Below are 23,974 nucleotides of genomic sequence, written 5' to 3'. Positions count from 1 at the left end.
AGGCCAGGGAAACTGAACCCCCAAACCTTCATTAAGCAGTAACCTTCTGGAGAAGAAACCTTTTGATGGCTGAACTGGAAGAACCTTGAGAGTTCAGTGTATGTGGACTTTAAAGAATGTTTGGGCCGGGCATGGTGGCTGACACCTGGAATACCAGCACTTGGGGAGGCCGAGGTGGGTGGATCACCTGAGCTCAGGAGTTTGAAACCAGCCTGAGTTACATGGCGAAACCCTGTCTCTACAAAAAATACAAAAATTTGCTGGGTGTGGTGGCACACGCCTGTAATCCTAACTACTCGGGAGGCTGAGGTGGGAGGACCGCTTAAGCCTGGGAGGTGGAGGTAGCAGCATCATGCCATTGCACTCCAGCCTGGGTGACAGAGTGAGACCCCATCTCAAAAAAAAAAAAAGACTTTCAAATCTCATTGTACAGGCAATCCTCCCCCCTCCCTCTGGCTTTTTTTTGTTTGTTTTGTTTTGAGACAGGTTCTCGCTCTGTCACCTAGGCTGGAGTACAGTGGTGTCATCATGGCTCAGTGCAGCCTCGCTTGACCTCCCAGGCTCAGGCAGTCCTCCCACTTCAGCCTCTTGAGTAGCTGGGACCACAGGTGTGCACCATCTGCCTTGCAATGTTGCCAGGGCTGGTCTCAACCTCCTGGCCTCAAGTGATTCTCCCACCTTGGCCTCCCAAAGTGTTGGGATTACGGGCATGAGCCACTGCACCTGGCCACTTTTTTTTTTACACATTACCTAAACCTTAGAACCTGACTGTATTTCACTCAGCCCCAATTACATATCTCCCCCATCACAGAGGTAATCACCATCCTGACTTCTGATTAACTTTGGATGAATCATTCCTTTGCTCTTCTTTATATAATAGTTTTACTATTAATACCTTTGTCCATATTTCTAACAACATATTTTCAGAAACGAAATAGCAGGCTGAAACTTAGAAATGTCAATCTCGCAAGTTAGATGAAGGTCCCAGGAGAAGATAAGCTGAAATGAAGGTCTGGTTGGGGTTCCCTGAGAATTTATCATAACCCTTTCTGGGGAAGCCAGTGGGTAAAGTCATGAGTGAGGCCTGGAAAACATGGCGCCCACCATGGCTACTTTCCTACTCAGCTCCCATATAGGCTGCAATGGGGAGAGCCTTGCTGGGCCCCCAACCCCTGGCTGCTGGGCCCCCAACCCCTGGCTGCTGGGCCCCCAACCCCTGGCTGCTGGGCCTGCCTTTGAAACCCTAGAGGAAATGGGGATACAGAGGCAGATCTGTGCCTCTCAGCTTCCCAGATGGTCTAGAAAGCCCTTGAGACAGAGGGTGATTTTGATGAAGTCCCAACTCTAACTTTCTGAAAAAAGAAATGTTGTCCCATCACGAATATCCACATGCTTGGATTTCAAATAGTTTCTAGACTACAAGTTAAAAATTCAGAGCCCAGCCTAACTCCAAAATACTCCAAACTCTATGGCTTCTAACTTCTTCATTTCTGCCTCTTACCCATCTTTAAAGGGGCTTGGCCAGAGACATCCAAAGGAATATGAAATGCTTGAGCTCTTTACCTCTAACCACACTTGATCCCTACAAATCCCCACCCTGGGAACATCAGGGAACAACACCCTTCTCCCAGTTTCCTTGGGTGGAGATCATTGGTAGAATACTCACACATTGTGGAATAATTTTTAAGCCTTCCCAGTTGTTGTTGGGGTTTGATTATGTGTATCAAGATACACACTGGTGAGGATACCAGGCACTTCCTAGACATCTAAGGAAACTGATGTTAAATGATCTTCCCCTAGACTATACAACTGTTTGTGGGAAAAGCCAAGATTAGAATCCCAGCTCAAAGCCCTTTCCATACTACCCCATGATGAAACCCACCCAAAGCTAGGATTTCAGATGTTTGGGAGGGATAAGGCAGTGGAATGTTCTACAGGAAGAATTTCACATGTCAGAGTGTCAAGCTGGGCACCATGCAGATGGCTTAGCAGACTTGGCTTTTCCTGTTGGCATCATGGATACCTCTCCTGGTGGGTCTTAGGTTGCAATGAGGGCTGAACAGAAGGAGTCGAGCCCAGGAACTAGATGAATGGGAGGATTCCAGCAGATACTGTGAGTTGTGAGCAGACAGGCCTAGAAGGGAAGAGTTCTCAGGGGGAACTGGGTCAAGGCCATGGATATCAATTATGGCAAGAAGGATTGAGCAGATACCTTAATTCTCTGTAGCAGGCTCCAGGGTTAGAGATAGGAGTGTCAATGAAAAGGAGATTGCCCAGGGGGCCTTGCTTTGGACAGTGTCTTGCTCTGGGGCATCCTGCTCTTGCAGGCATTAATCCCAGCAGAAAAGAGAAAATAAATTCCAGTTTATTAAACATCTCCAGTTGCCAGGTACTTTTCATACTTTGTCTCAATATTCACAGCAACTTAGGTTTTATAATCTTCATTTTATGGATAAAAATGATAATGATATTGATAACAATAACAACACACTCCTCTACCAGTCTTTATAGAGCAAGATGTGTATCAGGTATCATGCCCTGTGCTTTGTACGCATAACATCTGATCTCCACAATAATCTTGGGAGATGGGCATAGCTATTCCCATCTTAGGTGAGGACGCTGAAGCTCCACAGATTCACTGTTCATTCATCATCTGGGATGAGCCTTATATCATTCCAGACACAGGAGATACCTCATTGAAGAAAATTAACATCCTTGACTTGATGGTCTTGCATTCTAATGGGAAGCAACAGACAATAAGTAATAAACATGATAAAGAAGCATGTTATTATGCTAGAAGGTGATACCACATTTTTTCAAATCTAAGATGCCATTGATTATAAGGTATATCTTCATTTTAGATATAAAAAATGAAAAACTCTTAGACTTTATGAACTAGAGTAAGTAGAAAAAAATGGAATATTTTAGAGTAATTAATTTTTTTTTTTTAAAGGCAGGGCAAGCAAGGCAAGCTGTTGCGGGTTCTGCCTGTCACAGCATTCAGATACAGGATTCTAAGAAAGCACTTCCCAAATGGGAAGTTTGTGGTCTCAAAGATGGGGACAGAACAAGAGAAAGTTCTGTAAATCTCTAGAAGAGTTGCTATCAAGAAGTGAAGCCTGAGTGAGTCCACCCCCTAGTGCTATAGAAGCAAATGTATTTGCTTGAACAAGGCTCATGGGGCTGGATAGGTTTGAAAAATAGCTTTGAAAACTACAAAGCCCTTGCCACCAATGAACACCTCCCTCTTCCTGTCTTCAGAGTCACTTTAGGGCTCTGTGGGTCCTTTAGAAACTTCTGAGCCACTGGCCGGGCGCAGTGGCTCACGCCTGTAATCCCAGCACTTTGGGAGGCCGAGGAGGGCGGATCACGAGGTCAGGAGATCGAGACCATCCTGGCTAACGTGGTGAAACCCCGTCTCTACTAAAAAAAATACAAAAAATTAGCCGGGCGAGGTGGCGGGCGCCTGTAGTCCCAGCTACTCGGGAGGCTGAGGCAGGAGAATGGCGTGAACCCCGGGGGGCGGAGCCTGCAGTGAGCCGAGATCGCACCACTGCACTCCAGCCTGGGCGACAGCGGGACTCCGTCTCATAAAATTAAAATAAAATAAAATAAAATAAAATAAAATAAAATAAATAATAAATAAAATAAAATAAAATAAAATAAAATAAATAAAATAAATAAAATAACAGAAACTTCTGAGCCAGTCTTCTCATCGAATGATCTTATACCTACAAAAACTGCTTCATTGGCTTCTCATTGTACTTAGAATCCCAGCTCCCCATGGCTTCCCATGCCTCGCCACAAGCTCTCCTCCCCTGGGCTTCACCTGAAATTTCTTCCCTGGCCCGCTGTCACCTTCAGGATAAATTCTCAACTCCTTACAAGCGGTTGACCGTTTGCTTGGGGCTTCACCTTTCCCAGCCCCAGTGTTCTGTGAGTTCCATCTGTGCTAACCCCTGCTCTTTCTCTTTGCTGTTGTTGCTTTCTCTGTTTGCATAACCTTCTCCTTCACTTGACTTACCTACCCAGCCTACAAGACTCATTTTGGACAGAATCTCCTCTGAGCAGCTTTTTCTGACCATCTCTCTAATAACTGTCCTCTCTCTAGTCTAAGTTAGGCGCTGCTCCTCTGGTGTAATTCCACAGCACCCTTGTGGTCTTCACCGTGGAGTGCTGGCACTGTGTTGTCATTCACAGTTTGACTTTTTGTCTTCCTCAGTAGACCACAGGCTCCTGAGGGCCACACATTTGCTTTTTGCTTTGGTTTCTGCAGCCCCATCATTTAGCACGGTACCTGGCACATAGTGTGTCCTTTAATACATTTGTATTGAAATGAATGAATGATTGAATGAACTCCAAAAATGCCAGGCTTTTTGTTCTTTTTTGTTTTGGTGTTTTGCAGGGATGGCCAGTCAGGAAAGATAACCGTGGATGACTATGGAGCCAGAACAGGCAAATCCCCAGGTATGATGCGGCAGCTTAACATCAATGGAGCTCTGTATGTGGGTAAGTGACCGACCCTCGACCAAAGCAAAATTAGGCCAGTGCTTTTCTTGTTAGTCTTCCATTTGCTGTGCCGAGGCTGTGTACTTTGCTGGATCAAATACCTGTAAGTCAGGAAGCCCTCCAGATATTCCATTCTTTCATTTTCTGAACTGCTGACTCATGGCTGAGGGGGCAGGAAGGGCTCCCTTCGATGCTTTTATGCTTTGGACAGATCCACCAGGAAAACCAGGCTTTTCTTGTTTATAGAACAGGAACCTGCTAAATATAGCTCCATGAATTCTCTCTGACAAAACGGGACCTGTCTTTCTTTCCCCTTGCAGAATAGAATGACTAGTATTTCTGTAAATGGCTTATTATAATTAATTCACTAGTGCAGACACATAAAAATGAAAAGCTATTTTTATCTATATGATATTTTCTATTGAAAGCATTCGACATCAGTGCATTTGTTTTGGTTTAAGATGACATCACTTCTAACTACACACTGCATTCTGTTGACATTATACCACACTTCAAAATTTACTAGACACTATTTGGTCTCAAGGTGGTCAGTTGGGCCAGAAATCACACATGAGGAATGAATTTATAGCTTTTGATTGTGTGAAAACTGATCCAAGTCTATCTGTTCCTTCAAGGATAATTATAAAATTGAGAGAGGTGAGGTACCGAGCAGCTCAAGGGGCCCACAGCCCTCACATGTCCCATGAATCAAGGGATGCCTTGGTCAGCAGCCATTCAAGTGCCCCAAACTGGAACCCCGACCTTGTTGCCCTGCTGACACCTGTCCTTTGGCTCACCTCATCTCCCTCTTGCTTCCTGTCAGGTGGAATGAAGGAAATTGCTCTGCACACTAACAGGCAATATATGAGAGGGCTCGTGGGCTGTATCTCTCACTTCACCCTGTCCACCGATTACCACATTTCCCTCGTGGAAGATGCCGTGGATGGGAAAAACATCAACACTTGTGGAGCCAAGTAACACCAGCTGGCCTTGTCCAAGGGACAGAGCCTTCTATTCTGAGAATCCCAGGGGCCCTCAGACCCTGCCTGATGCTATATGCAGAGGCCCAGGGACCAGGTGTGTTTCCTCTCACCAAGAAGAAAGTACACACTGATGAGAAACTGAGAACCAAGACAGGCATCCCTGGGTGGCCTTTCCTGCTGACACTCCGCGAGCTGACCCAGCAGAATTCTCTGTGTAGGAAGCATCGGACTTTGTCCATTGAATATGTAGCGGCTGCCAGAGATCACACATCAATGCAAATTCCAGAGCCTGTCTGCTATAGCTCAATGACTGTGTTGTGATTCATAGTACATTAAAAAGAGAGAGAGAGAGAAAGAAACCCACAGGGCACTATTAAAATACTTCTCTCCTTCCCTGACTCATGACACTCTTCCTGACAGCAGAATGACTGTGTGACCTTGAACTTCACATTTCCCACGTTGGCCCTTGGATTGTTCGGATTAACCCCTTCCACTCCTCACTGGCTGGTTCACTGTGTTCTGACTAGTCCATAAAAATAAAGATGGAAGGAGATCAAACACAGAATCATAATCATAATGTGGCCCCCTTCCCCAGAGCTTACCTCGAATGTGAAATCCCTACTTTTTATAATGCAGTTAAGGAGCTGAGCCCCCATGATTTTGTAGCTGTACTTTTGTATGTGTATATTTTTATAGCTGCAGACTGTCCACACAGTATACTTTTGGAAGTTTGGGTGGATGACTCTGAATTCTTGCACACCTTTCCTAAAAATTTCTCCCAAGAGAGACTTGTTTGGGCCTTTTGTGGTGTCAGTGGAATGGATAGGTAACTTGGGTGGGCAACTTGGGGAGCTGACCATTCTCTTTTGGTAAATGTTGACGGCTCAAGAGGATGAATATGAAGCTTTCCAAGATAAGCAGATTAAAAGGAACATGTGTTACCGAGGTAGGTTACTGTCATTTTTGTTTTAAGAGTGGGGGGGAGTATCTATAGTAAACTTGAATAAAGGGGACAAAGCTAGAACTTATTCATTCATTCATTCACTTATGGAGGTGTTACTGATTTTGCGGAGGTCAGGTTCATACCAATGGACACTAATACAATCAGTGTTCCCAAGGCTGTGCAGGGGTGGGGGGACATGCTGTCAGGATGGTCTGAGCATCTGGGTGAGAACCAGAGAAACAGGACTTCCTCCTTCTGTACCATGAGCTGTGTCCCTTTACTATGCATGCACATGACCCCAGAGACAGCTGGTTCACTGGCAGATCCCCATGATGGACTTACTAAGGGAAAGGTGAGATGAACACTGCCCCCAAAGAGGGGGTGAAATATGATCTAACTTATGCAAGAGCCTATAATTAGTCCCAGTCTCGGCTCTACATTTGTTTGTGCAGCATTCATTCAGCAAAGACTTTTGGGGTTTGTGCAAGGCACAGTTTTAAGCACATAATGTAATTCTAAAAGATGAATAAACTAGAGAGGTTCACTTTGTGCCCCAATCTCCTGTCTTTGGGAAGCTTTGATGGCCAGGATCCTTTCTCCCAGAGGAATCATGGTAATCATCATCATCATCATCATCATCCACTCCTAGACACATAATCTTATATGAGTGCAATCTGGAGAAAGGCCACATGGTAGAAAGTGGGTCCTCCACCTCCCAGACACCCTTGCCTCAACACCTCTTCCTTTGATACTGCTGGGGTCAGTGCTTCCCAAGATGTCATGGAGTTGCTTTTACAGGCCATTTTGATGGATTCCCTCCAGCCATACATATCATTGTGATCTTAGGCCATTCAGCTGAATTGAAGCTAGAAGAGCTGTTGCTAATGAGTTGTTGTTCCACGAAAGTGTTATCCAGAGAAAAATGCAATGACTCAGGGATGCAGGCCTGGGAGTAGAACCACTTGCCTCTGGGTGGGAAGCAGATGAGGCTAAGGGGAGAAGAGTGACGTGATGACAGGGTCAGGGGAGTAGGGATCTGACAGGTGAGAGAGCAGCAGAGTGGAGGGACCCAAGAGGAGCTGGTGACCTGGGAGGCTCAGGGTCAGAGGACAGGGTAAGAGACAGTGTATCCCATGTAGGCTCCTGGGTGTCCTGTTGTCTCTCTGTGTGTATCTGTTGTCATGGCCACAATAATGCTGCATAACAAAAATCACAAAACTGCAATGGCATACAGCAACGAGTGTTTATTCCTCATGCGCCTTAAGTGGTGAGCTTGGCAGCTCTGCCAATCTTGGTTGGGCTTGACTAGGTGGATCTTCCAGTGTCCGTTGGACTTGCTCACACGTGTCAGGGTTGCTAATTCAGGACAGCCTTGGCTGGGTTGGTGAGGTGGCTTGTGTCTGCTCCGTGTGTTCCTTGTCCTGCTCCTGGGCTAATGGGCTGGCCTGAGCATGCCCTTCTCCTAACAATGGGGGAGGGCACGACACGAGAGTAAAGGTGGAAGGCCTTTCACAGCCTCGGCTTGGCACTGCCACACCCCAGTCATCTGTGGATTCAAGAGAGGAAGAAACGGGCCGGCCCCCACGTGACATATGGGCTCTTCTCCAGCATGAGAGAACTACCAAGCTGCCTGGTGGAGGGCATGGACTCAGGAGCAGTGGAAAAGCGTCACTGCTGATGCAATCGGTCTACCCCAGCAAGTCCTATGTCATTCACAGCAGGGTGCAGTAGGGATGCCGTGACCTCCTGGCCATAGCTCTTCTCCGACCTTCTTTAACCCTTGGGGCTGGAGGCAAGGTCCATGATGTTCTCAGTGCCCAGCCAGGCCAGGCCTGGTGCGAGCAGCACCCGCCCTCCCCCATCGCAATGCGGTGCCCTCTCTTCCCCTTGCCCTCCTTCCACATGCTCCCTGACACTTGGCAGCTGGCCCTGTTGCTGTTCTGAGGAGGAGGGACTGGACCGGCTGGAAGATGGGATCTGTGCCTGGCTTTTGGGTAGCCGCTGTGGGGAGAGCATGTTGAAGGCTGGCCAGGCTCTTGGCTGAAGAGAAAGGTTTGGGGTGTCGCCAGGGAACTCAGAGGCTAACAGCAGTCCCTGTCCTAGGGACGAAGGATGGAGTGGGGCACGGGATCCTGAAAAGCTTTTCTCCCACAATCAGGGTCTGAGGAAATTCCCCGGAACCTCCCACATGTTCGAAGCAAGGGTGACCGGGTGTGGGGTGAGGATGTCCTTGCTTTTCCTATTAAGATGGCCTCCCATAACCCTGCATGTTCCTGGAGGCCCCACCTCAGGATTTCTCTCAGGAAGGTCTGTGGGGTCTTCTGTGTCCCCCTCCTGCGGCTGCCCAGGCAGCTGCCCCGGCCTGCCCGCTGCTCTGAAGGCCATGCCACTCTCCCACCCTGGTATTTGTCTTTCATTTCCTGACCCAGTCCCGCTCCCGTCTCCCGGCCCTCCAACACAAACAGGCACGGCTGGTGTCCACACACAGACTGCCCTGCTGGCACGGGCACTGGCGCTTTCCTGCTGCTGCCCCCTCTCCTTCCTCCCTGCCCACCTCCTCCGCTGGCCCTGCAGGAGCTGCTGCCCCCTCCCTGCGTGGGAGGAAGGAGCTCGGAAAAGCGCCCGGAGCTGGAGCTGGCAGGCCCAGGGCTTTCCACTTGGAGGAAACGCTGCATTTTTCACCTTTAACCCAGAAAAATATGGTTCTCAGAAAGCTTGTTTTTAGCACTGTGAGTTCCCAAAGGAGGAAGAATAGGCAGTAGGAGGGGCCCCCAGCCTCTCTGAGTTCCGACAGCAACCCCCACCCCAGAAGGCTGTTCTTCCTGGGAGGGAATGACTGAGGGGCAGCCTGCAGAGGCCCAGCTCCAAGAAAATAAAGGCAGAGAATTCCAGCTCCAAGTGGAAAGACAATACTTTAGGAGAGGAGCCTGGACAAGGCATGAGCCGCTTCCCACCTCCTCCCTGCCTCTTCCAGCTCCTGCCCAGTCCAGGAACGCATAGTAGTTGCCCTTGGAGCTGGGGGTCAGTCCGGGCGTGCCCACCACCGCCCAGACCCTTAGCTGAGAAGGGGGTAAGATTAGCTTATCAAAGGCGGGAACGACGTTCTCCAGCACTTTGTCCCTGCAGTGGGGAGAGAGCTGCCAGCATGGAATCAAAATTAGAATCTGAAATCAGGGGTCGTACAGCTTTAGCCCACTCCCACGTTATTTGTCAACATGGAGATGTGGGTCGTCCGATGGTATCCGAACTAGGGACTTATCCGGCACACGCTAAACAGAGAAGGGAAATGTAAGCAGCCCTACCTCAACCATTGTGAGGCCAGAAGTCCCAGGGCTGCCGGCATTTAAGCTGGTGGGTCCCGTGGAAGTGACAGGCTGCCGTAAGGAAGTTCCAGCTTACAGGTGGCTATGTTCGGGCCAGCAAAATGACTAATCCAATGCAACAGCATCAGCTGGCTTCTGGGCTAGGCCCTGTGGGTAACCGCACCGCAACCTCACAGTCAAAGAATGTTCACATATTTGATCTTCATAACAGTCCTCCTCCTATGATGGCTGGAGCAGATGGGCATGGCCTATTTGACTTAGGAAGACAGACACTGGCCACAAAGACTGGGTGACTTGCCCATGGTCCCATCACGAGGACGCAGCCACGATGCTGTCCCGTGGAGCTTTTCTGCCCTCACCCTGACCTCTGGTAAGGTGCAGTCTGCCCAGGGACACCCGCATTGTCGAGGGACATTCTGAGGCTCCCTTGGGTTAGCTGTCGTCTGCAGTATAGTCGTGTAAGTGAGGGAGATTCGGACAAAGGCCAGGTCCCAAGAGTCTGCTTGCCAACGCATGCCAGTTTCTCATCACAGCCCTGAATCTGCCTTCTTTCAAAGGCCTTCTGTTGCAGGGACTCTGGGTTGAGCAAATCTGAAAGCAGAAACTAAAGAGCTAGTCCAGCAGGGTGGGATTCAGGCCCCTCTACGGGCAACTGGGTGTAGGTTAAATTCTTTTCCCTTCCCTCCTTTGCTTTCATCTCCACAAATAACCTCCATAACCCTGGGGAGTGGTTGCAAGCTATTTCTGCCCAGCAGCGTGTTCCCCTGGGCCCCTGCCTCGCCCCAGCCAAGCCACGAGCTGAAAGAACAGGGCAGGCAGCTGGGAAAGGCCTCCCCTGCCGCTCCTCTTCTCCCCGCTTGCTCTTGCTGAGGCATCTTTGTCCTAGAAAGTTCGTAGCTCCCAGGAGCACTTGCCATTTCCTGGAAAGACGGGAGAGAGAACATTATGTCTCAGCCCCTGGGAGGAGGTCTCTTCTTTTCTATTTATCCATCTTGTCTTTCAGTTTTGCTCAAGATGCAAATGGTGTCCAGAGGCATAGAAATTTCCCAGCATGTGGCATGGCCTCCCCCGATGTCCCAGCTGCTCACCTACAAGCCAGGGCCCAGCCCGGGGCTATGACCTCCCCGAACAGCCTGCTGCCAAGGGGCTGCAGTTCTGACTTGGCTAGCAGAGGACTTGAGTTGGAATGTCTCTTCGAAGGAAGGCCAGGGAGGCTCAAGAAATTTGCCGTTTATACTCACTTAATAACAAAAGTAAGAGGCACCAGGCCAGGGGCTTAGCTAAGGAAAGCCCTGTTAGGAAATTGGCCAAAAGAAAGCGGAGGCAGAGAAAGTGGACTATGAGGCAGAGAGAGCTGTGGGAGGAGAGGGGTATGGGGCCGCAGGAGTCACAAGGCTCACTGCGTGGTGACTTCCGGCCCTGCCGGTAGCATTCCATGTTCTCACTGAACGTGGGGTTCAGAGAGCAACTGTGGGGGTTCGGAATGAAATGGGGGGCCCTGTCTAATACAGTGGAAAGTGGAACACGAGCCGATTGCTTGTCCAGGTCACATTCACACCACCTCAGAAATGAAAGAAGCCTGGGCGATCTCTGTTCCAGCTCCACACGGGGCTAGAGAGGTAAGAGGATGTGCCCAAGGCTGGGGGCCTTATCCATGTGACTGCCTCTGGCCTGGAAGCTGGGAGCCCTTGGGAGTGGGTTGGGAGGCTTTGGGGGTGGGGAATGGAGGGTGGGGAGCAGATGGCCTGCGGGCCCTCGCAAGGATTACTGTAGTTGCCCCCTCCAGGCACTCGCCCACACAAGGTCGGTTGACATTTCATTGACACTCACTGAGGACGAGCTATTCACAAACCAGCCCCTGGCCAAAGTGCCAGTGAGGATATAAAGGATAGAGAGGACTCAGCTCCCCCTGTCAAGGTGTCGCCTGGGCTGTGGTCTCACCTGAGGCTCACTTGCTCTTTGTTTCTTCAAAGCCAGGGGAGACTTTCTTTAGGCAGGGCCCAGTCCCTCTCATAAGAGGTCTCCTCAATAGGTCGCCCACCCAGGATCATCGCCTATTAACTCCAAGTCAACTGATAAGTAGCCTAATTGTGGGAGTGACAACACACCATTTCCACAGTTCCATGCAAGCATCTCGGGGGCCTTCGTAGAGTCCTGCCTACCACAACCCTGATCAACTCTAACTTTCAGTCTCTCCCACCTCCAGATGATACCTCCCCAAAAACCAAGTTCGTTTTCCTAAAATGCACCCTCTGTCCTGTGCCATCCCAACTAAAGGCTATGCCACGGTCAGCTGTGTCCCTAAACAATGAGACAAACACACATAAGATAAGGGGAGTTCTGTTCTCAGAGAGCATAACCGTACTTAAAAATTCCTATTTATAGTTCCTGAAAATCCTGTGTTCCTGGGGTCCAGGGACCCTTTGCCATGACTAAGGACCTAGGCTGGGGTACAGTTGATGGTGTGGGTGCCCAGGGGGATTGAGGAAATTGTCAGGCAGCTGCCCTTTCCAGTGGCCACTCAGCATGACCCCAAGCAGCCCACAACTTAGAGGAAATAGCAGGGAATCCATGGAACTCTGCATCAGCATCTTTGGTAGCCAGTTACTTATAAAAGACAGTATTTTATGACACAGAAAAGTTGGTTTGGGTGTTTTTGTGTATAAGGTGCCAATGGCTTTTAGTATGAAATTCAGATGTCAAACTAATGCCAAACACTTTTGCTTGACTTTCAAAGTTATCCATTATTTAATGAAAAGTATGAATATAGAAAAATGTCCAGAATACAGAATAGTTCATCCATACATTGGGATTTCATATATCCATGAAAGAGTACCATATATGAAAAGATTTTCAAAATATGTGAAATAAAAATTCAAGTTCCAAAACAGAATCTACAATTCTTTTATATATGCACACATATACATATATATGAATAGACATGTACATATATACACACACATATTCACATAGGAAAATATTTCCGAAAGGATAAACAGTAAAATGTTGAAAAGACCTAATGCTGCATAAAAAGATTGTGTGGGCCCAGCATGGTGGCTCACCCCTGTAATTCTAGTACTTTGGGACGCTGAGGCAGGCAGATCACGAGGTCAGGAGTTCGAGACCAGCCTGGCCAACATGGTGACACCCCGTCTCTACTAAAAATACAAAAAATTAGCCGGGTTTGGTGGCATCAGTCTGTAGTCCCAGCTACTGGGGAGGCCAAGGCAGGAGAATCGCTTGAACTCCGGGAGGCGGAGGTTGCAGTGAGCCGAGATCACACCACTGCACTCCAGCCTGGGTGACACAGCGAGACTCTGTCTTGGAAAAAAAAAAAAGATTGTGTGATTTCTTTTTCTTTTCCATTGATTTTCTAGTTTTACTTCAGTGAGTATTTTTTGTTCTGTCTACTCAGGATATCACCTCTTTTGGAGGGACTCATCTTTCTCCAACTCTTGTGAAAATGTCCTTTGAATAGAACCTATGTCCAGCCACAGGACTGAACCAGGAATGAGCACATGACAAGCCAGGCCAGAGTCCTCACAGTGAGCTGGCGAGGACTCCCCTGATGGCAAGGCCATAAGCTTGGAGGAGCCTGGACCATGGGCCCAGCTGCTTGAGGAGGTCTTGCTTGAGGGAAGAAAGTTTTGTGTGTAAGGAGATAAGTGTTATTTCCGGGTGGAATAGGAGACTACAGTGGTGTGGCCTGAGGAACATGCCAGGGCTTACCTGCCCACAAACTAGATGCCTGAAATATCAAAGCCAAGACTATCTTCCAGAGAAGCAGATATGCAGTTTGGGGAAGAGGGACGGGGGCCAGAATGGATCACTTGGTCATGCAAGTTGTCCATACAAGTTGGAAGGATATGGAGAACCTGACCCACAGAAAATGAAAACAAGGTTCAAACTGGGGAGGAGATGGCAGAGGGCGGAGGTGACAGACAATGTGTAGAAGGACTCTAACCTGTTGTCACTTCGGATAAAGGCCATTTATCTCCCATCTGCTGTTGTCAAAGAGGTAAGAAGGTAAGAGTAAATTTCTGTCTAGGGAGAATAAGGTAATTGCATTCAACACATCTTAAGCATCTACTTACTACAAGGCAAGATGGCCCAAATCTGGGGAAGGAGCTGCTTTGAGCTACTACAGGGAGCCTCCCATCCTTGTCCTTAACCGGGTTCCCTTGTCTTGCACAGTCTGAGACTATCCCGCAAGGGATCACCCTCTGTAAAATAACATATTTCTAATAACCAGGGAAACACATTAAACCACGTTTTTCTCAAGGCACATTTAAAGAATATTAATCAAGCACCTGAGATGTGGCAGATCCTGCACTAAGCTTCATGGATGTAAGAGCCCGAGACATTGTTCAATTCCCATTCCCAAATCAAGCGTTAGGATTGTGCTTGGTGCTGTGGGGACACACAGGCCTGGGAAGGCACAGGACTGAGGGCCTGGCGATGCTGGAAAAGGCTTCTCTGAGCCAGCAAGGCCTAAACTGGGCCCTGCAGATGGAAGAAGTCATCTAAGTGAAGCCCTTGTGTTCATTTTGTGGGGACAGATGCCATGGCTCCCCTGCAGGTCCTGTGCTGTGCAGCTTCTCTCTGTGTAAATGGGAGAGATGACCTAAGGAGCAGCTAAACAAGTGCGGAGGCATTTATACCTTTAAGGCCTTAGGTGTTCCTGTAGTTTCTGAAGAGGCATGGGTAACAAACATCCACTGCTGGGAACATGATGTACTCTGTCTAATCCTCCCCAGTCCTGCAAAAGTGGGCATGAAGAGCCACGTTTCAGAGACGAGGAAACGGGGAGAAGCTGAATAACTCTCCAAAGCTTATCCTGATAGTGAGTTGTGAAGCTGGGATGGGAGCCAGGCCTGTGAAGCCTCCTGCAAGGCAGCGGCTGACTCGGAAAAGGTGTGAACCCAGCCTCAGCCAACACAGGAAAGGAAAGGAGCGACAATGGTAATTGAGGAAATTAGAGTCTAGGTTCCATTCTGAAGGTGGCATGTTGCCTGCACTGGTAATTGGGCAATTTAGGACTAGGAGGGTACATCTGTGCTCAACACTCTGCTTCCTCAAGGCTTTCAGTCCCTGGCTCGCATCAACTCCAAGGATGGTGTAGGTGAGGGGAGTATGCAAGTGCCTCTAGAGCTGGAAGAGGCTCAGCCTCGAGCAGAGTTACGGCAGGCTGAGGGCAGGAAGGGGAATAAAGATTTGTTTGAGCTGAGGCTTGACATTCTTTCATAACTTTGGAAGGTTTGGAGACAGAGGTTCATACACTGGGATTGCATTCATTTTAATGTTGTTTCCACTTAAAAGGTTTTTTATTTTTTTATTTTTATTTTTTTTTGGAGATGGAGTTCTGCTCTTGTTGCCCAGACTGGAGTGCAGTGGTGTGATCTCGGCTCACTGCAACCTGTACCTCCCAGATTCAAGCGATTCTCCTGCCTCAGCCTCCCGAGTAGCTGGGATTACATGCACGCACCAGCACGTCCGGCTAAGTTTTTGTATTTTTAGAGATGGGGTTTCACCACGTTGGCCAAGCTGGTCTCGAACTCCTGACCTCGTGATCCACCCGCCTTGGCCTCCAAAAGTGCTAGGATTACAGGCGTGAGCCACTGCACCTGGCCATCACTTAACAGTCTTTCTCAAGGTCATCCTCAAAAGCTTTTCTTGTCTCTAATCTGAAACTAATCACCCAGGGATAAAATCATCTCCAATTTAAGCACAAATCAGTTCAAGGCATCTCTTGTTATTTCATCTTCCCTGGGACCAGCACAACGAATATTTTCAATTCAGTTTTATTGTTGATCACTCCAGGAGAAAGCTAGTAAGATCAAATTTATAAGCCACTCATAACAAGCTATTATTATAGTTCTTTTGTGAAGAACTTATTTGTAAGCTAACATTTTAGTTGACATTGAATACCTTTAAACATTTTTTTCATACATGTCTATTTTTTCTCCCAATAATCTCATCATTCTTCTCTGATCCTTTTTAAAAGTTCCCGGGGTTGAGGGTGCTATACATCTTGACTCAAGAACTCACCATCTGGGAAACAAGTTATGCATTGAGAATCCCCAAAGAACAGGCCATATGTATGAACTTCCTAGCACTTAAATACTAACACGCTTTTCACAATTGAGTTGGTCTGCAGTTTCTTCTGGTTAAATCCAGGCCCATTCATGTTTCAATCTGGCTAAGTCTAGGCTATACATATGACTAAGGACTTAATTTCTCCATTTAAGAACATCTATTTAAGATCACTTTATACTTTAAAATTACTGGTTTTGCTAAATCTGTGACTGTATTTCCTAATAGGTTGAAATAAAATTTTGATACATTCTCAGAATCTTCAGGAATGTTTAAGCTGTTTTCAGAGGACATAAACTAAAAACCATTACTTTAAAGACCAGTATTTATTATTTATTTGCTAATGTTGGATTCCCACTATTTGATTATTTTGATGCTAACTTCTCAGGTAAACAATAATGACTTAATGGACAGATGGATGTTACACCAATGGCACAGCAATGTACTCAAATGTTAAAAATACATCCATAGCGCTATGTGATTGCTTTACAACCACTGTATTTCTTACGGGATAGAACAAAAAAATACAACAACAAAGCAGAGCCACTTCTCCTAAGTATGCAACATGGGGAAAAACCCAATAATGCCCAAGTCTGTCAGTGTAAGATGTAAGAAAATATATTTATTTTTTCCATGACAATACTATGATAAAATTGTTAAATACATGCATGTTTTAAAAACAGACATAAGTAACATCTTTAGAGTTAACAGCCAAGCATACTAGTTTTACATTTATGGTGTTTTAGTAATAGATTATTTTCTATGTTTTTGCTATAATCATGTTTTCCAAAAGATACAGAAACTAAATTCTGAAATTATACAATGATATAAAGTGTCCAAATTTCCCATTCTAACAGCAATTTAATATCCAAATTTTCACAAGGCAGGAAATGCTTCAGTTATCATCTAAGTGGAGTTGTTTTATTCCATATTACTCTCAGAATTCTGTGAATCAGACTGAATCACACACATGTACTTCATCTATAGTTTTCTTCCTGTATAAGTGTATTGAAATGTTTCCTTATATGATTAAACATGATTTTAGGTACAGCACATCACAACTGTTTATTCACCTTAAAAAAATGTCTGTAGTGGTAACATTTCAAGAAATGAAAAAGGGAACAGTTTGGGATCCGCAGTTTCTCCCTATCTTCTTTCAGCTACATTTACAAGCATTTGACCAAACAAAAATTAGTAAACAGTTACTAGTATTTATAAAAAACTTAAAATATTTAACATACAATACTCACTTTAAAAAAACATTCATTCTACAAACCTTATAAAAGACAGAAACTTATATCTGTTCACAGTATGTGTATTTTGTAAACAGTAATTCACTATAATGCAATTTTGAAAGTAAAAAAAGGTAATTTCTTAGTGTTATAAGGACCTTGACTTATGGCCAGCTAATGAAAGAGAAGAAAACCTAACATTCTTATTAGGAAAGTTAAGTATTTTGAAATGATTTATTTTACCTTTCAACATACTTTTAAGATGGTACTATCTTAAATCTAGGATGTCTATCTATCCAGGCCAATCTTTTGCAAGCAATTCTGAATTTAAATGTATTTAAGAAAAAGCCGTGCTCTTTTTTGAGAAAATAACAGGATAAAACAAATGCCAGGAAGGTCATCAATCACATAATACCTACCCCTCCACAACAATGAAAGGTTTCTTTTTCGTGTTGTCTCCCGCTACTCACAATGTTATTCATATTTTTCCTAAATATTGTGTTGGAAGGAAAAATTAAATACAAGGAAACACTAGCTTATGATATATTAGACAATTTGGGGAAAAGCATTTGGAATCAAACTGGGAGAAGAATGTTTTACAAAAATTGTATGAAAACCATTATTCAGTGTTCTTTTCTATGAGCAATTGCAAAAACACTAATACTAATGTTAAACCTAACAGTTAACTTTTCCACATTATAAATGAAAATTGTATTACCACCTAGAGATATTTTGATCTTTTATAATACACTACTGGAATGTTTAGGAAAATAGTTCGGAAGCTGAAAGTTACCCATTTAAAATGGAATAATTCTAAACGGAAGTACACTTTAAATGTATAAGGAAATTCAACAACTTAAGTGAGCCATTCAATCACGTGTGCAAAGTATTTTAGTCTTAAGGGCAACACATAGGATCTATGTTGTTAGCTTTTTTTTTTTTTTTTAAGTTCTGATTGGCTACTGTAAAGGCAATCTTAGAAGATGCATGTAAATATAATATAAATCAACTTTCTTATCAATTAGACATTTTCCCCACTCACATCTCTTAGTTTTTAGGGTATTCAGTCCCAGCAACCAAAAAAAAATGTAAATCATATTTTGTTTCTGGCTAATGTTCAATCAGTTTTTCTTTTATAAGAGCTTTTGATGTACTGTTTCTATGGTTCTTTAGGCACTTACACATAAAAACATTCAGAGGGTTTTCCCCTTAACACACAACTTTTAATTCTCATGAAAATGTTGCACAGTTAGAATTTGTCTTGCATAGGTAAATTCTGTTTATAACATGGACTCTGATAATCCAAATATTAACATTCCTAATATAGGGAAAAATAAACACCATTCATGGCTAAAAATAATAGAATCCTGTCATAACCCAATATCATAATTACAAGGATCTGGATATATTCTAGACCAAATCACACTCCCTGAAACATTACCATGTACAATAAAGCCTGAAATAGCCAACTAATTGAATGTTATTCTTAATCCTTTACACTGGCACTAAAAATAGTTCATCTGTAATAAGCACGAATACGACCATGTAATAATTAACAGCACTAATTGAAAAGGAATAAAAAAATCTAACCACCATAGCAAAATAAGGGGTTTAAGTATTATTAATAGCCCTGGTACATAATCCATAAAGATAAAAATGAACCAAATTCAAGCCAAGTAATTTCCAATGATATTCTAAGGCTAAGTCTAAAAGATGAATGTTCTGTAACTTTGGCCATAAATCATTTTCTTCTATGAAAATTTTCTTCTAGAATAAATAAGATGGGCATGACAGCATGAAACTTCATTTCAGCAGGAAATAAAGACTTAAAATAAATGCTTTCAAGAATAGTTTATCAAGAGAATGAGTTCTGAATCAGTTAACCTCACACACGGACACACTGTTGGGCAGAACACACGCTGGCTGGTACAAACATGCCCCAGTTGCACACCCATCAAAGAAGAAGAAATTATGAACACTTAAAATTATGGAGAAATAAGATATCTAGTGATATACAGGCATGAGTCCTTCCTCAGTTTTCACTCAAACCGTGGAGTCACTTCCGAAGTAGATTTGAATCTTTGAGTCAATAGTCTCAGATCCACACAAGCTAGATTTTGGTGTGTATCACCCTTCAGGAAAATTCTGTTGAATCTGTGACACTCTGGGATAGGACTCAGTCAAGAAAATTAGTTACTGAGCTTTCACAATGTGCCTAGTCTTTGTAGCTAATAATCCCACATTTTACTCTGAGATGCCCAATTTTACACTTTCAAAATAAGAAAAAAGGCATTTCATAAAATGCACACAAATTTTAACATAATTCAAAATAGAGAATAGCAAAAATAACCTTAGAGCAAACAAAAAATTTTATTAGATTATATACCTGAGCAATAGAAAACTTCGAGATAACATTTTAAAAATATTGACACGTTAAGGAGTATTTTACTTTCAAAATACCATAAAATTGATTTTAAATTCCCTTTGGAAGAAAACATCCCCTAGTCTCCTTCACTAAATTACAAATAATTACCCAAATATAAAAAGGACTTGCAATGTTTGTTAAATATGGACGGCATGAAGACAATTAAGAAACTACAGGACTTATTTCCAACAAGAATACAATATGCATGAAGTTTTGAAAATGTGACTTTTTACCACAGTTTCTGAGAGTATAATAGTACTAAATGTTCTAAGTGTAATCTTTCAGATCCATGAGCGGTGAAAGTAATGCTGGTTTGGAAAATGAGGTTGATACTTCCTCTCTTAAGCTTCTCAGTGAATGGCTGCTTCTGTTTCTAAGCTGCAGGAACAAAGCACCTCTATCACATAAGCACATAAACACACAACTCAACTATCCAGATACTCAGGGCCACAATCTCAAATCTAGGGCTGTATAAATTCAACAAACTGATGACCTAGATTGCATACATGTGCTAATCTATGCAATATATGATTCACAACGTTCATCTAATGTTAAAAGTCTAGCTAAGTCTTTAATAATTTAATATTAAATAAAATATTAATTATTTAAAATGGTCACTCATAAAAGAAATGTAGTCATAATAAGCCCCATAATGATCTCCATTCCTCGCAAGGGAAGCTTGATTTGAAACTGGCTTGTAAGTGAATTGACTTGTAAGAGAGGTAAAAATGTGTCTTACATGAATTACTATCCCACAGATATGATGGAACATAATGCTAGTTTGACAATTAGATTTTTCTAACCAATGACTGGGCTTTCACTGAGGAAAAGAGGGATTTCTCAATTATTTTCCCAGTCAGTAAGGGCTGGAGAGAACACATCTAGCCTCTGCTTCTAACTAGTCTTTAATTGTAGCTTCCAAGGGAGAAGCCACGAATCTAACTGGACAGAGCACAATCAGTATGAGACCACCTTGTAAATGCAAGTATGCAACCTTCATTGACAAACAGCGCACATTTACCAGTATCTCAGACAACTGAACATGTGACCAATCTCCTTCCAACTTCCCTCCCCTCTTCCCGTGTTGTTACTCTCCCTACACACACAGGTTCGGGGGAGTAGAGGTAATATCCTGGGATCTACACAAGGGTCTAGCTGTCTTGAATTCAATGAGGGAAAAGAAGGAAAACTGCTTTGGCCCCAGACATAAATCACATTCTTTTAAGCACACAGCAACTTATAAGGAGCTTGCCCAGACTTAATAGCGTTACTCTGCTTCTCATTAAGCTAGTGATCCTCGTGTAGGGGATCCAAAAGTAGGGGAAAGGTGAGTGATATTCTGCACTTTTTTCATATAGAAAAAAACAATGAAGTCTTGGATAGAACAAAAGGACTTAAGAGCCCCAGTGATATTCATCATTAACCAAACAAATGAGTCGTTATATAGGTTAGAAAGGGCCCTGGATCCAGATGGTCACAGTTGAAATGCATATATATTGACAGACAGAGATCAAACAATCTCTTCTGGCCTTTTCTCATTATCTCAGGTTACCGTCGTTTAGAGCAATAAACTTTTACTGTAGCCACACTTATCCTTGTCCTGGAGAGATAAAGTACGGGATTGATACATTTCAACAGGGAACAAGGCAGGAGTTGAGGGCAAGCAGACAATGCTAACAGCAAGCTTTGGCAGGGAGAGAAGGCAGCCCCAGGTCTGATGTCTGGGGTGGAAGCTAAGGGAAGGAGCCAAAGAGGATACAAAGGAAGACAAGAGAACACTATTTAGGGATGGCTCTGATTGGATATATTTTTCATTACTGAACATTTCTATGAACTATTATATAGTTTTAATATACTATGTATGTACAAAATGAATTGCATTTCATTCCAAATTTCCACAGATCATAAAGCTCAGAAATTTAGCTGAATCCTAGCAGTTAAAATCAGGATTCATACACAGAGAACCTAAATAGATTTTGTCACTTGTCACTCTGGCTTTTTTCCACAACATGGTTTTTAAAAAGATACAATATGAGCTTAAAAAAAAATTAATTGATCCATTATTTGCAAATACATTACAGAATCTCAGATGATAAAAAACAAACAAACAACCAAAAAAACAAAAAAGACATATCTTATTCGGACACTTAAAATTTTCAAGTACTTTTGCCTTAAATATGAAAAGGTAAAATACATAGGCAACCTGAGGGCAGGGAAAATACAAGATACACTTTTTAGTTTTTCCTTCTGCTTTTCCAAGAACCACAATCACTCCAGACATCGCTTATGAGAAACAAGGGTGGGCAGAGGATGCTGTGCTGAAGGCAATCAATTCTGCACAGCTCACCAAGCAATTGCTGCACCTGCAACACAGGTATGCCCATGGATTCAGATCAGTTTATGACAGTTACTAAGAAACAGCCCTTGGGTAACTGTTCCTGTAAGAAGCATTCTCTCTTTAGTTTTATATTTAAAAATGTGAGGACTGGATCAGATAATCTGGCATGATGAAAAGACTCATGAGTGGGAGGAACATCCACCAGAAGGTGTCAAAGATCACCACTGCCTGGGTAGCCAAGCTCAATGGCATGGTCTCCTCAGGAGGAACGAAATCCAATCAGAACTATATGGACAGCTAACGCTGCTAGATATTGCTTAGTAGTCATCTCACATAGTAAGTCACTGGAATTACATGCTTATGAATAATATTGAATTTGCTCATATAAAGCTGTCACTGTATCACAAAATAAAATGATTTTTAAAAATGTGGGTCTCTAGTCTTAGAAGTGTAAATTTTAAATATTAGGGCAACCAACTGAAATACTGGAAGCAAGCATAAAAGCTAAAAAATAATGAAAAGGCTTGCAAAACCTATCACAGCAAGAAAACACGATTATGATTTGGGCTGGTCAGTGTCACACTTGTTTTCAAAGTTTGTACCCCTGAGACAACTGTTTGATAACCATTATACAGTAGGCACAGAAATCAGCATACTTTATCAAACAAAACACTAAATCGCTGTCACTACATTAAAAATTATATTAATTTTTGTGAATGCTGTGGATAGAGGAGAATAATCTTAGAAGTTTTAAAACCTGTGCTTGGTTTTCATCTAGAAAGGAGTAAACGTCAGGCAAATAAACATCACCTGTTACTTGGACATTTTCTCCCTGGCCTGCAAATCCACTTCCAATTCCACCAAGTATACATATGAGAAAACCACAAACAACAGAACAGAAAACAGTTGCGGCGGGATTTGTTTTACATGTACGTACAAGTAGGTATTAGCCTTGAAATGCTTCTTGAAGGTAGAGTACATGAGAATTCTTTGGCTTGATCACAAAGAGCTCCAAATCTTGAGTTTTGTGGATTGAGGATTCTGAGTCACTATACTTTGGCTTTTAGACTACATTAAAAGCACATGAACACTTTCAGTGTAACTTAACATGTAGTGAAGTTCACCTCCTAACAATACTTCACAGGATCCCTCCAAGAATGCCCAGTGCTGATGTAGCAACACTAGCAGTAAGAGCTTATTGAGATGGCTGACTGAAGTGACACGGTGACACTGTTAATCGTTTGGTTTGTTCTGAAAAAAGTTTGTAAAGGACCACCCTCCTCCATTAGATTTAGGAGAGTCTTCATCTTTAGGAGGAATCAAAAATTGTCGGGAATTAATGGAGCATGGACTTCCAAATGAGACAATCTCACTGTTGCTGTCTATGGATCTAGGAGAGTCTGGAGACACTAAATTCCATGTATTTACATTGGCCTGAGGTCTGTAACCCGCAGTTTTATCTAAGTCCTCTTCTGCAGCTATATCTTCCACAGTAGAATTAATGGGGAGGTGCATCTGTGGCTTATAGCCTGCCCCTCCTACAGGGTCATTTTCTTGTTCTTCTTCTGGTTTTGCTTGAGGCTGATACATCGACTGAACATCAATGTAAATAACCTGTGCAGTCCCTCCAGCTTCATCTGCGGCTGGGTTTGGTATTTCTTCCTCAATGATGGGTGGACAATAGGACACAACCACATGGTTTTCAGGCTCTGCATCAGAGCGATCTTCAGGACGCTCAGCTACTGGGGAAATTATTTCTGTATCTTCTATTTTAGGAAATGCTGATCGAGTTTCCAGAACCTCAACATTATTTGGGGTACAAGGATTCATTTCCAATGTTTTAAGAGCACTGCTTCCCTAGAAATAAATTTAAAAACAGTGATTAAAAATAGCACTAAATGCCATTGCAATGCTCCTCCTATAAAAAGGGACACATTTTTCCCCAATCTGCTTGTAAACAGGTGTCTCTACTACTCTGTATTTCACACTACAGCACAGCCACTTTTTTCTTCCGTATCAGTATTTTCCTTGTTATTAATATTTGTGGGAGAAAAAAGAGCATGGTATAATTTAAAATTAATAATTTTAGAAACTGAGACGTTTTAAAGTATACAATTTTCCCAATACT

At 43.7% G+C, this 23,974-nt stretch overlaps 2 protein-coding genes across 11 annotated transcripts in view; one reads left to right on the top strand and one right to left on the bottom strand.

The window, feature by feature from the left end:
* EGFLAM (EGF like, fibronectin type III and laminin G domains) overlaps positions 1-6,437 on the top strand; it is a 211,121-nt gene extending 204,684 nt beyond the window's left edge. For 3 of the 5 annotated variants that reach the window (XM_016953398.4, XM_001142294.7, XM_003310744.6), the window contains 2 exons: positions 4,406-4,509; positions 5,333-6,437. In XM_016953398.4, the coding sequence (XP_016808887.1) occupies positions 4,406-4,509; positions 5,333-5,487 (259 nt within the window). In that variant the 3' untranslated portion in view covers positions 5,488-6,437. The remainder of the gene's footprint in view (positions 1-4,405; positions 4,510-5,332) is intronic. The other 2 variants (XM_016953400.4, XM_016953401.4) reach the window with 2 other exon arrangements.
* Positions 6,438-16,453: 10,016 nt separating this feature from the next.
* LIFR (LIF receptor subunit alpha) overlaps positions 16,454-23,974 on the bottom strand; it is a 118,228-nt gene continuing 110,707 nt past the window's right edge. For 3 of the 6 annotated variants that reach the window (XM_016953394.4, XM_009449248.5, XM_063811282.1), the window contains exon 20: positions 16,454-23,703. In XM_016953394.4, coding sequence (XP_016808883.3) covers positions 23,080-23,703 — 624 coding nt within the window. In that variant the 3' untranslated portion in view covers positions 16,454-23,079. The remainder of the gene's footprint in view (positions 23,704-23,974) is intronic. The other 3 variants (XM_016953396.4, XM_016953393.4, XM_063811283.1) reach the window with 1 other exon arrangement.

Source organism: Pan troglodytes, chromosome 4 (genome assembly GCF_028858775.2).
Source record: "Pan troglodytes isolate AG18354 chromosome 4, NHGRI_mPanTro3-v2.0_pri, whole genome shotgun sequence".
In the NCBI taxonomy this organism is placed as follows: domain Eukaryota; kingdom Metazoa; phylum Chordata; class Mammalia; order Primates; family Hominidae; genus Pan; species Pan troglodytes.
This window is presented reverse-complemented; position numbering and strand designations above follow the sequence as displayed.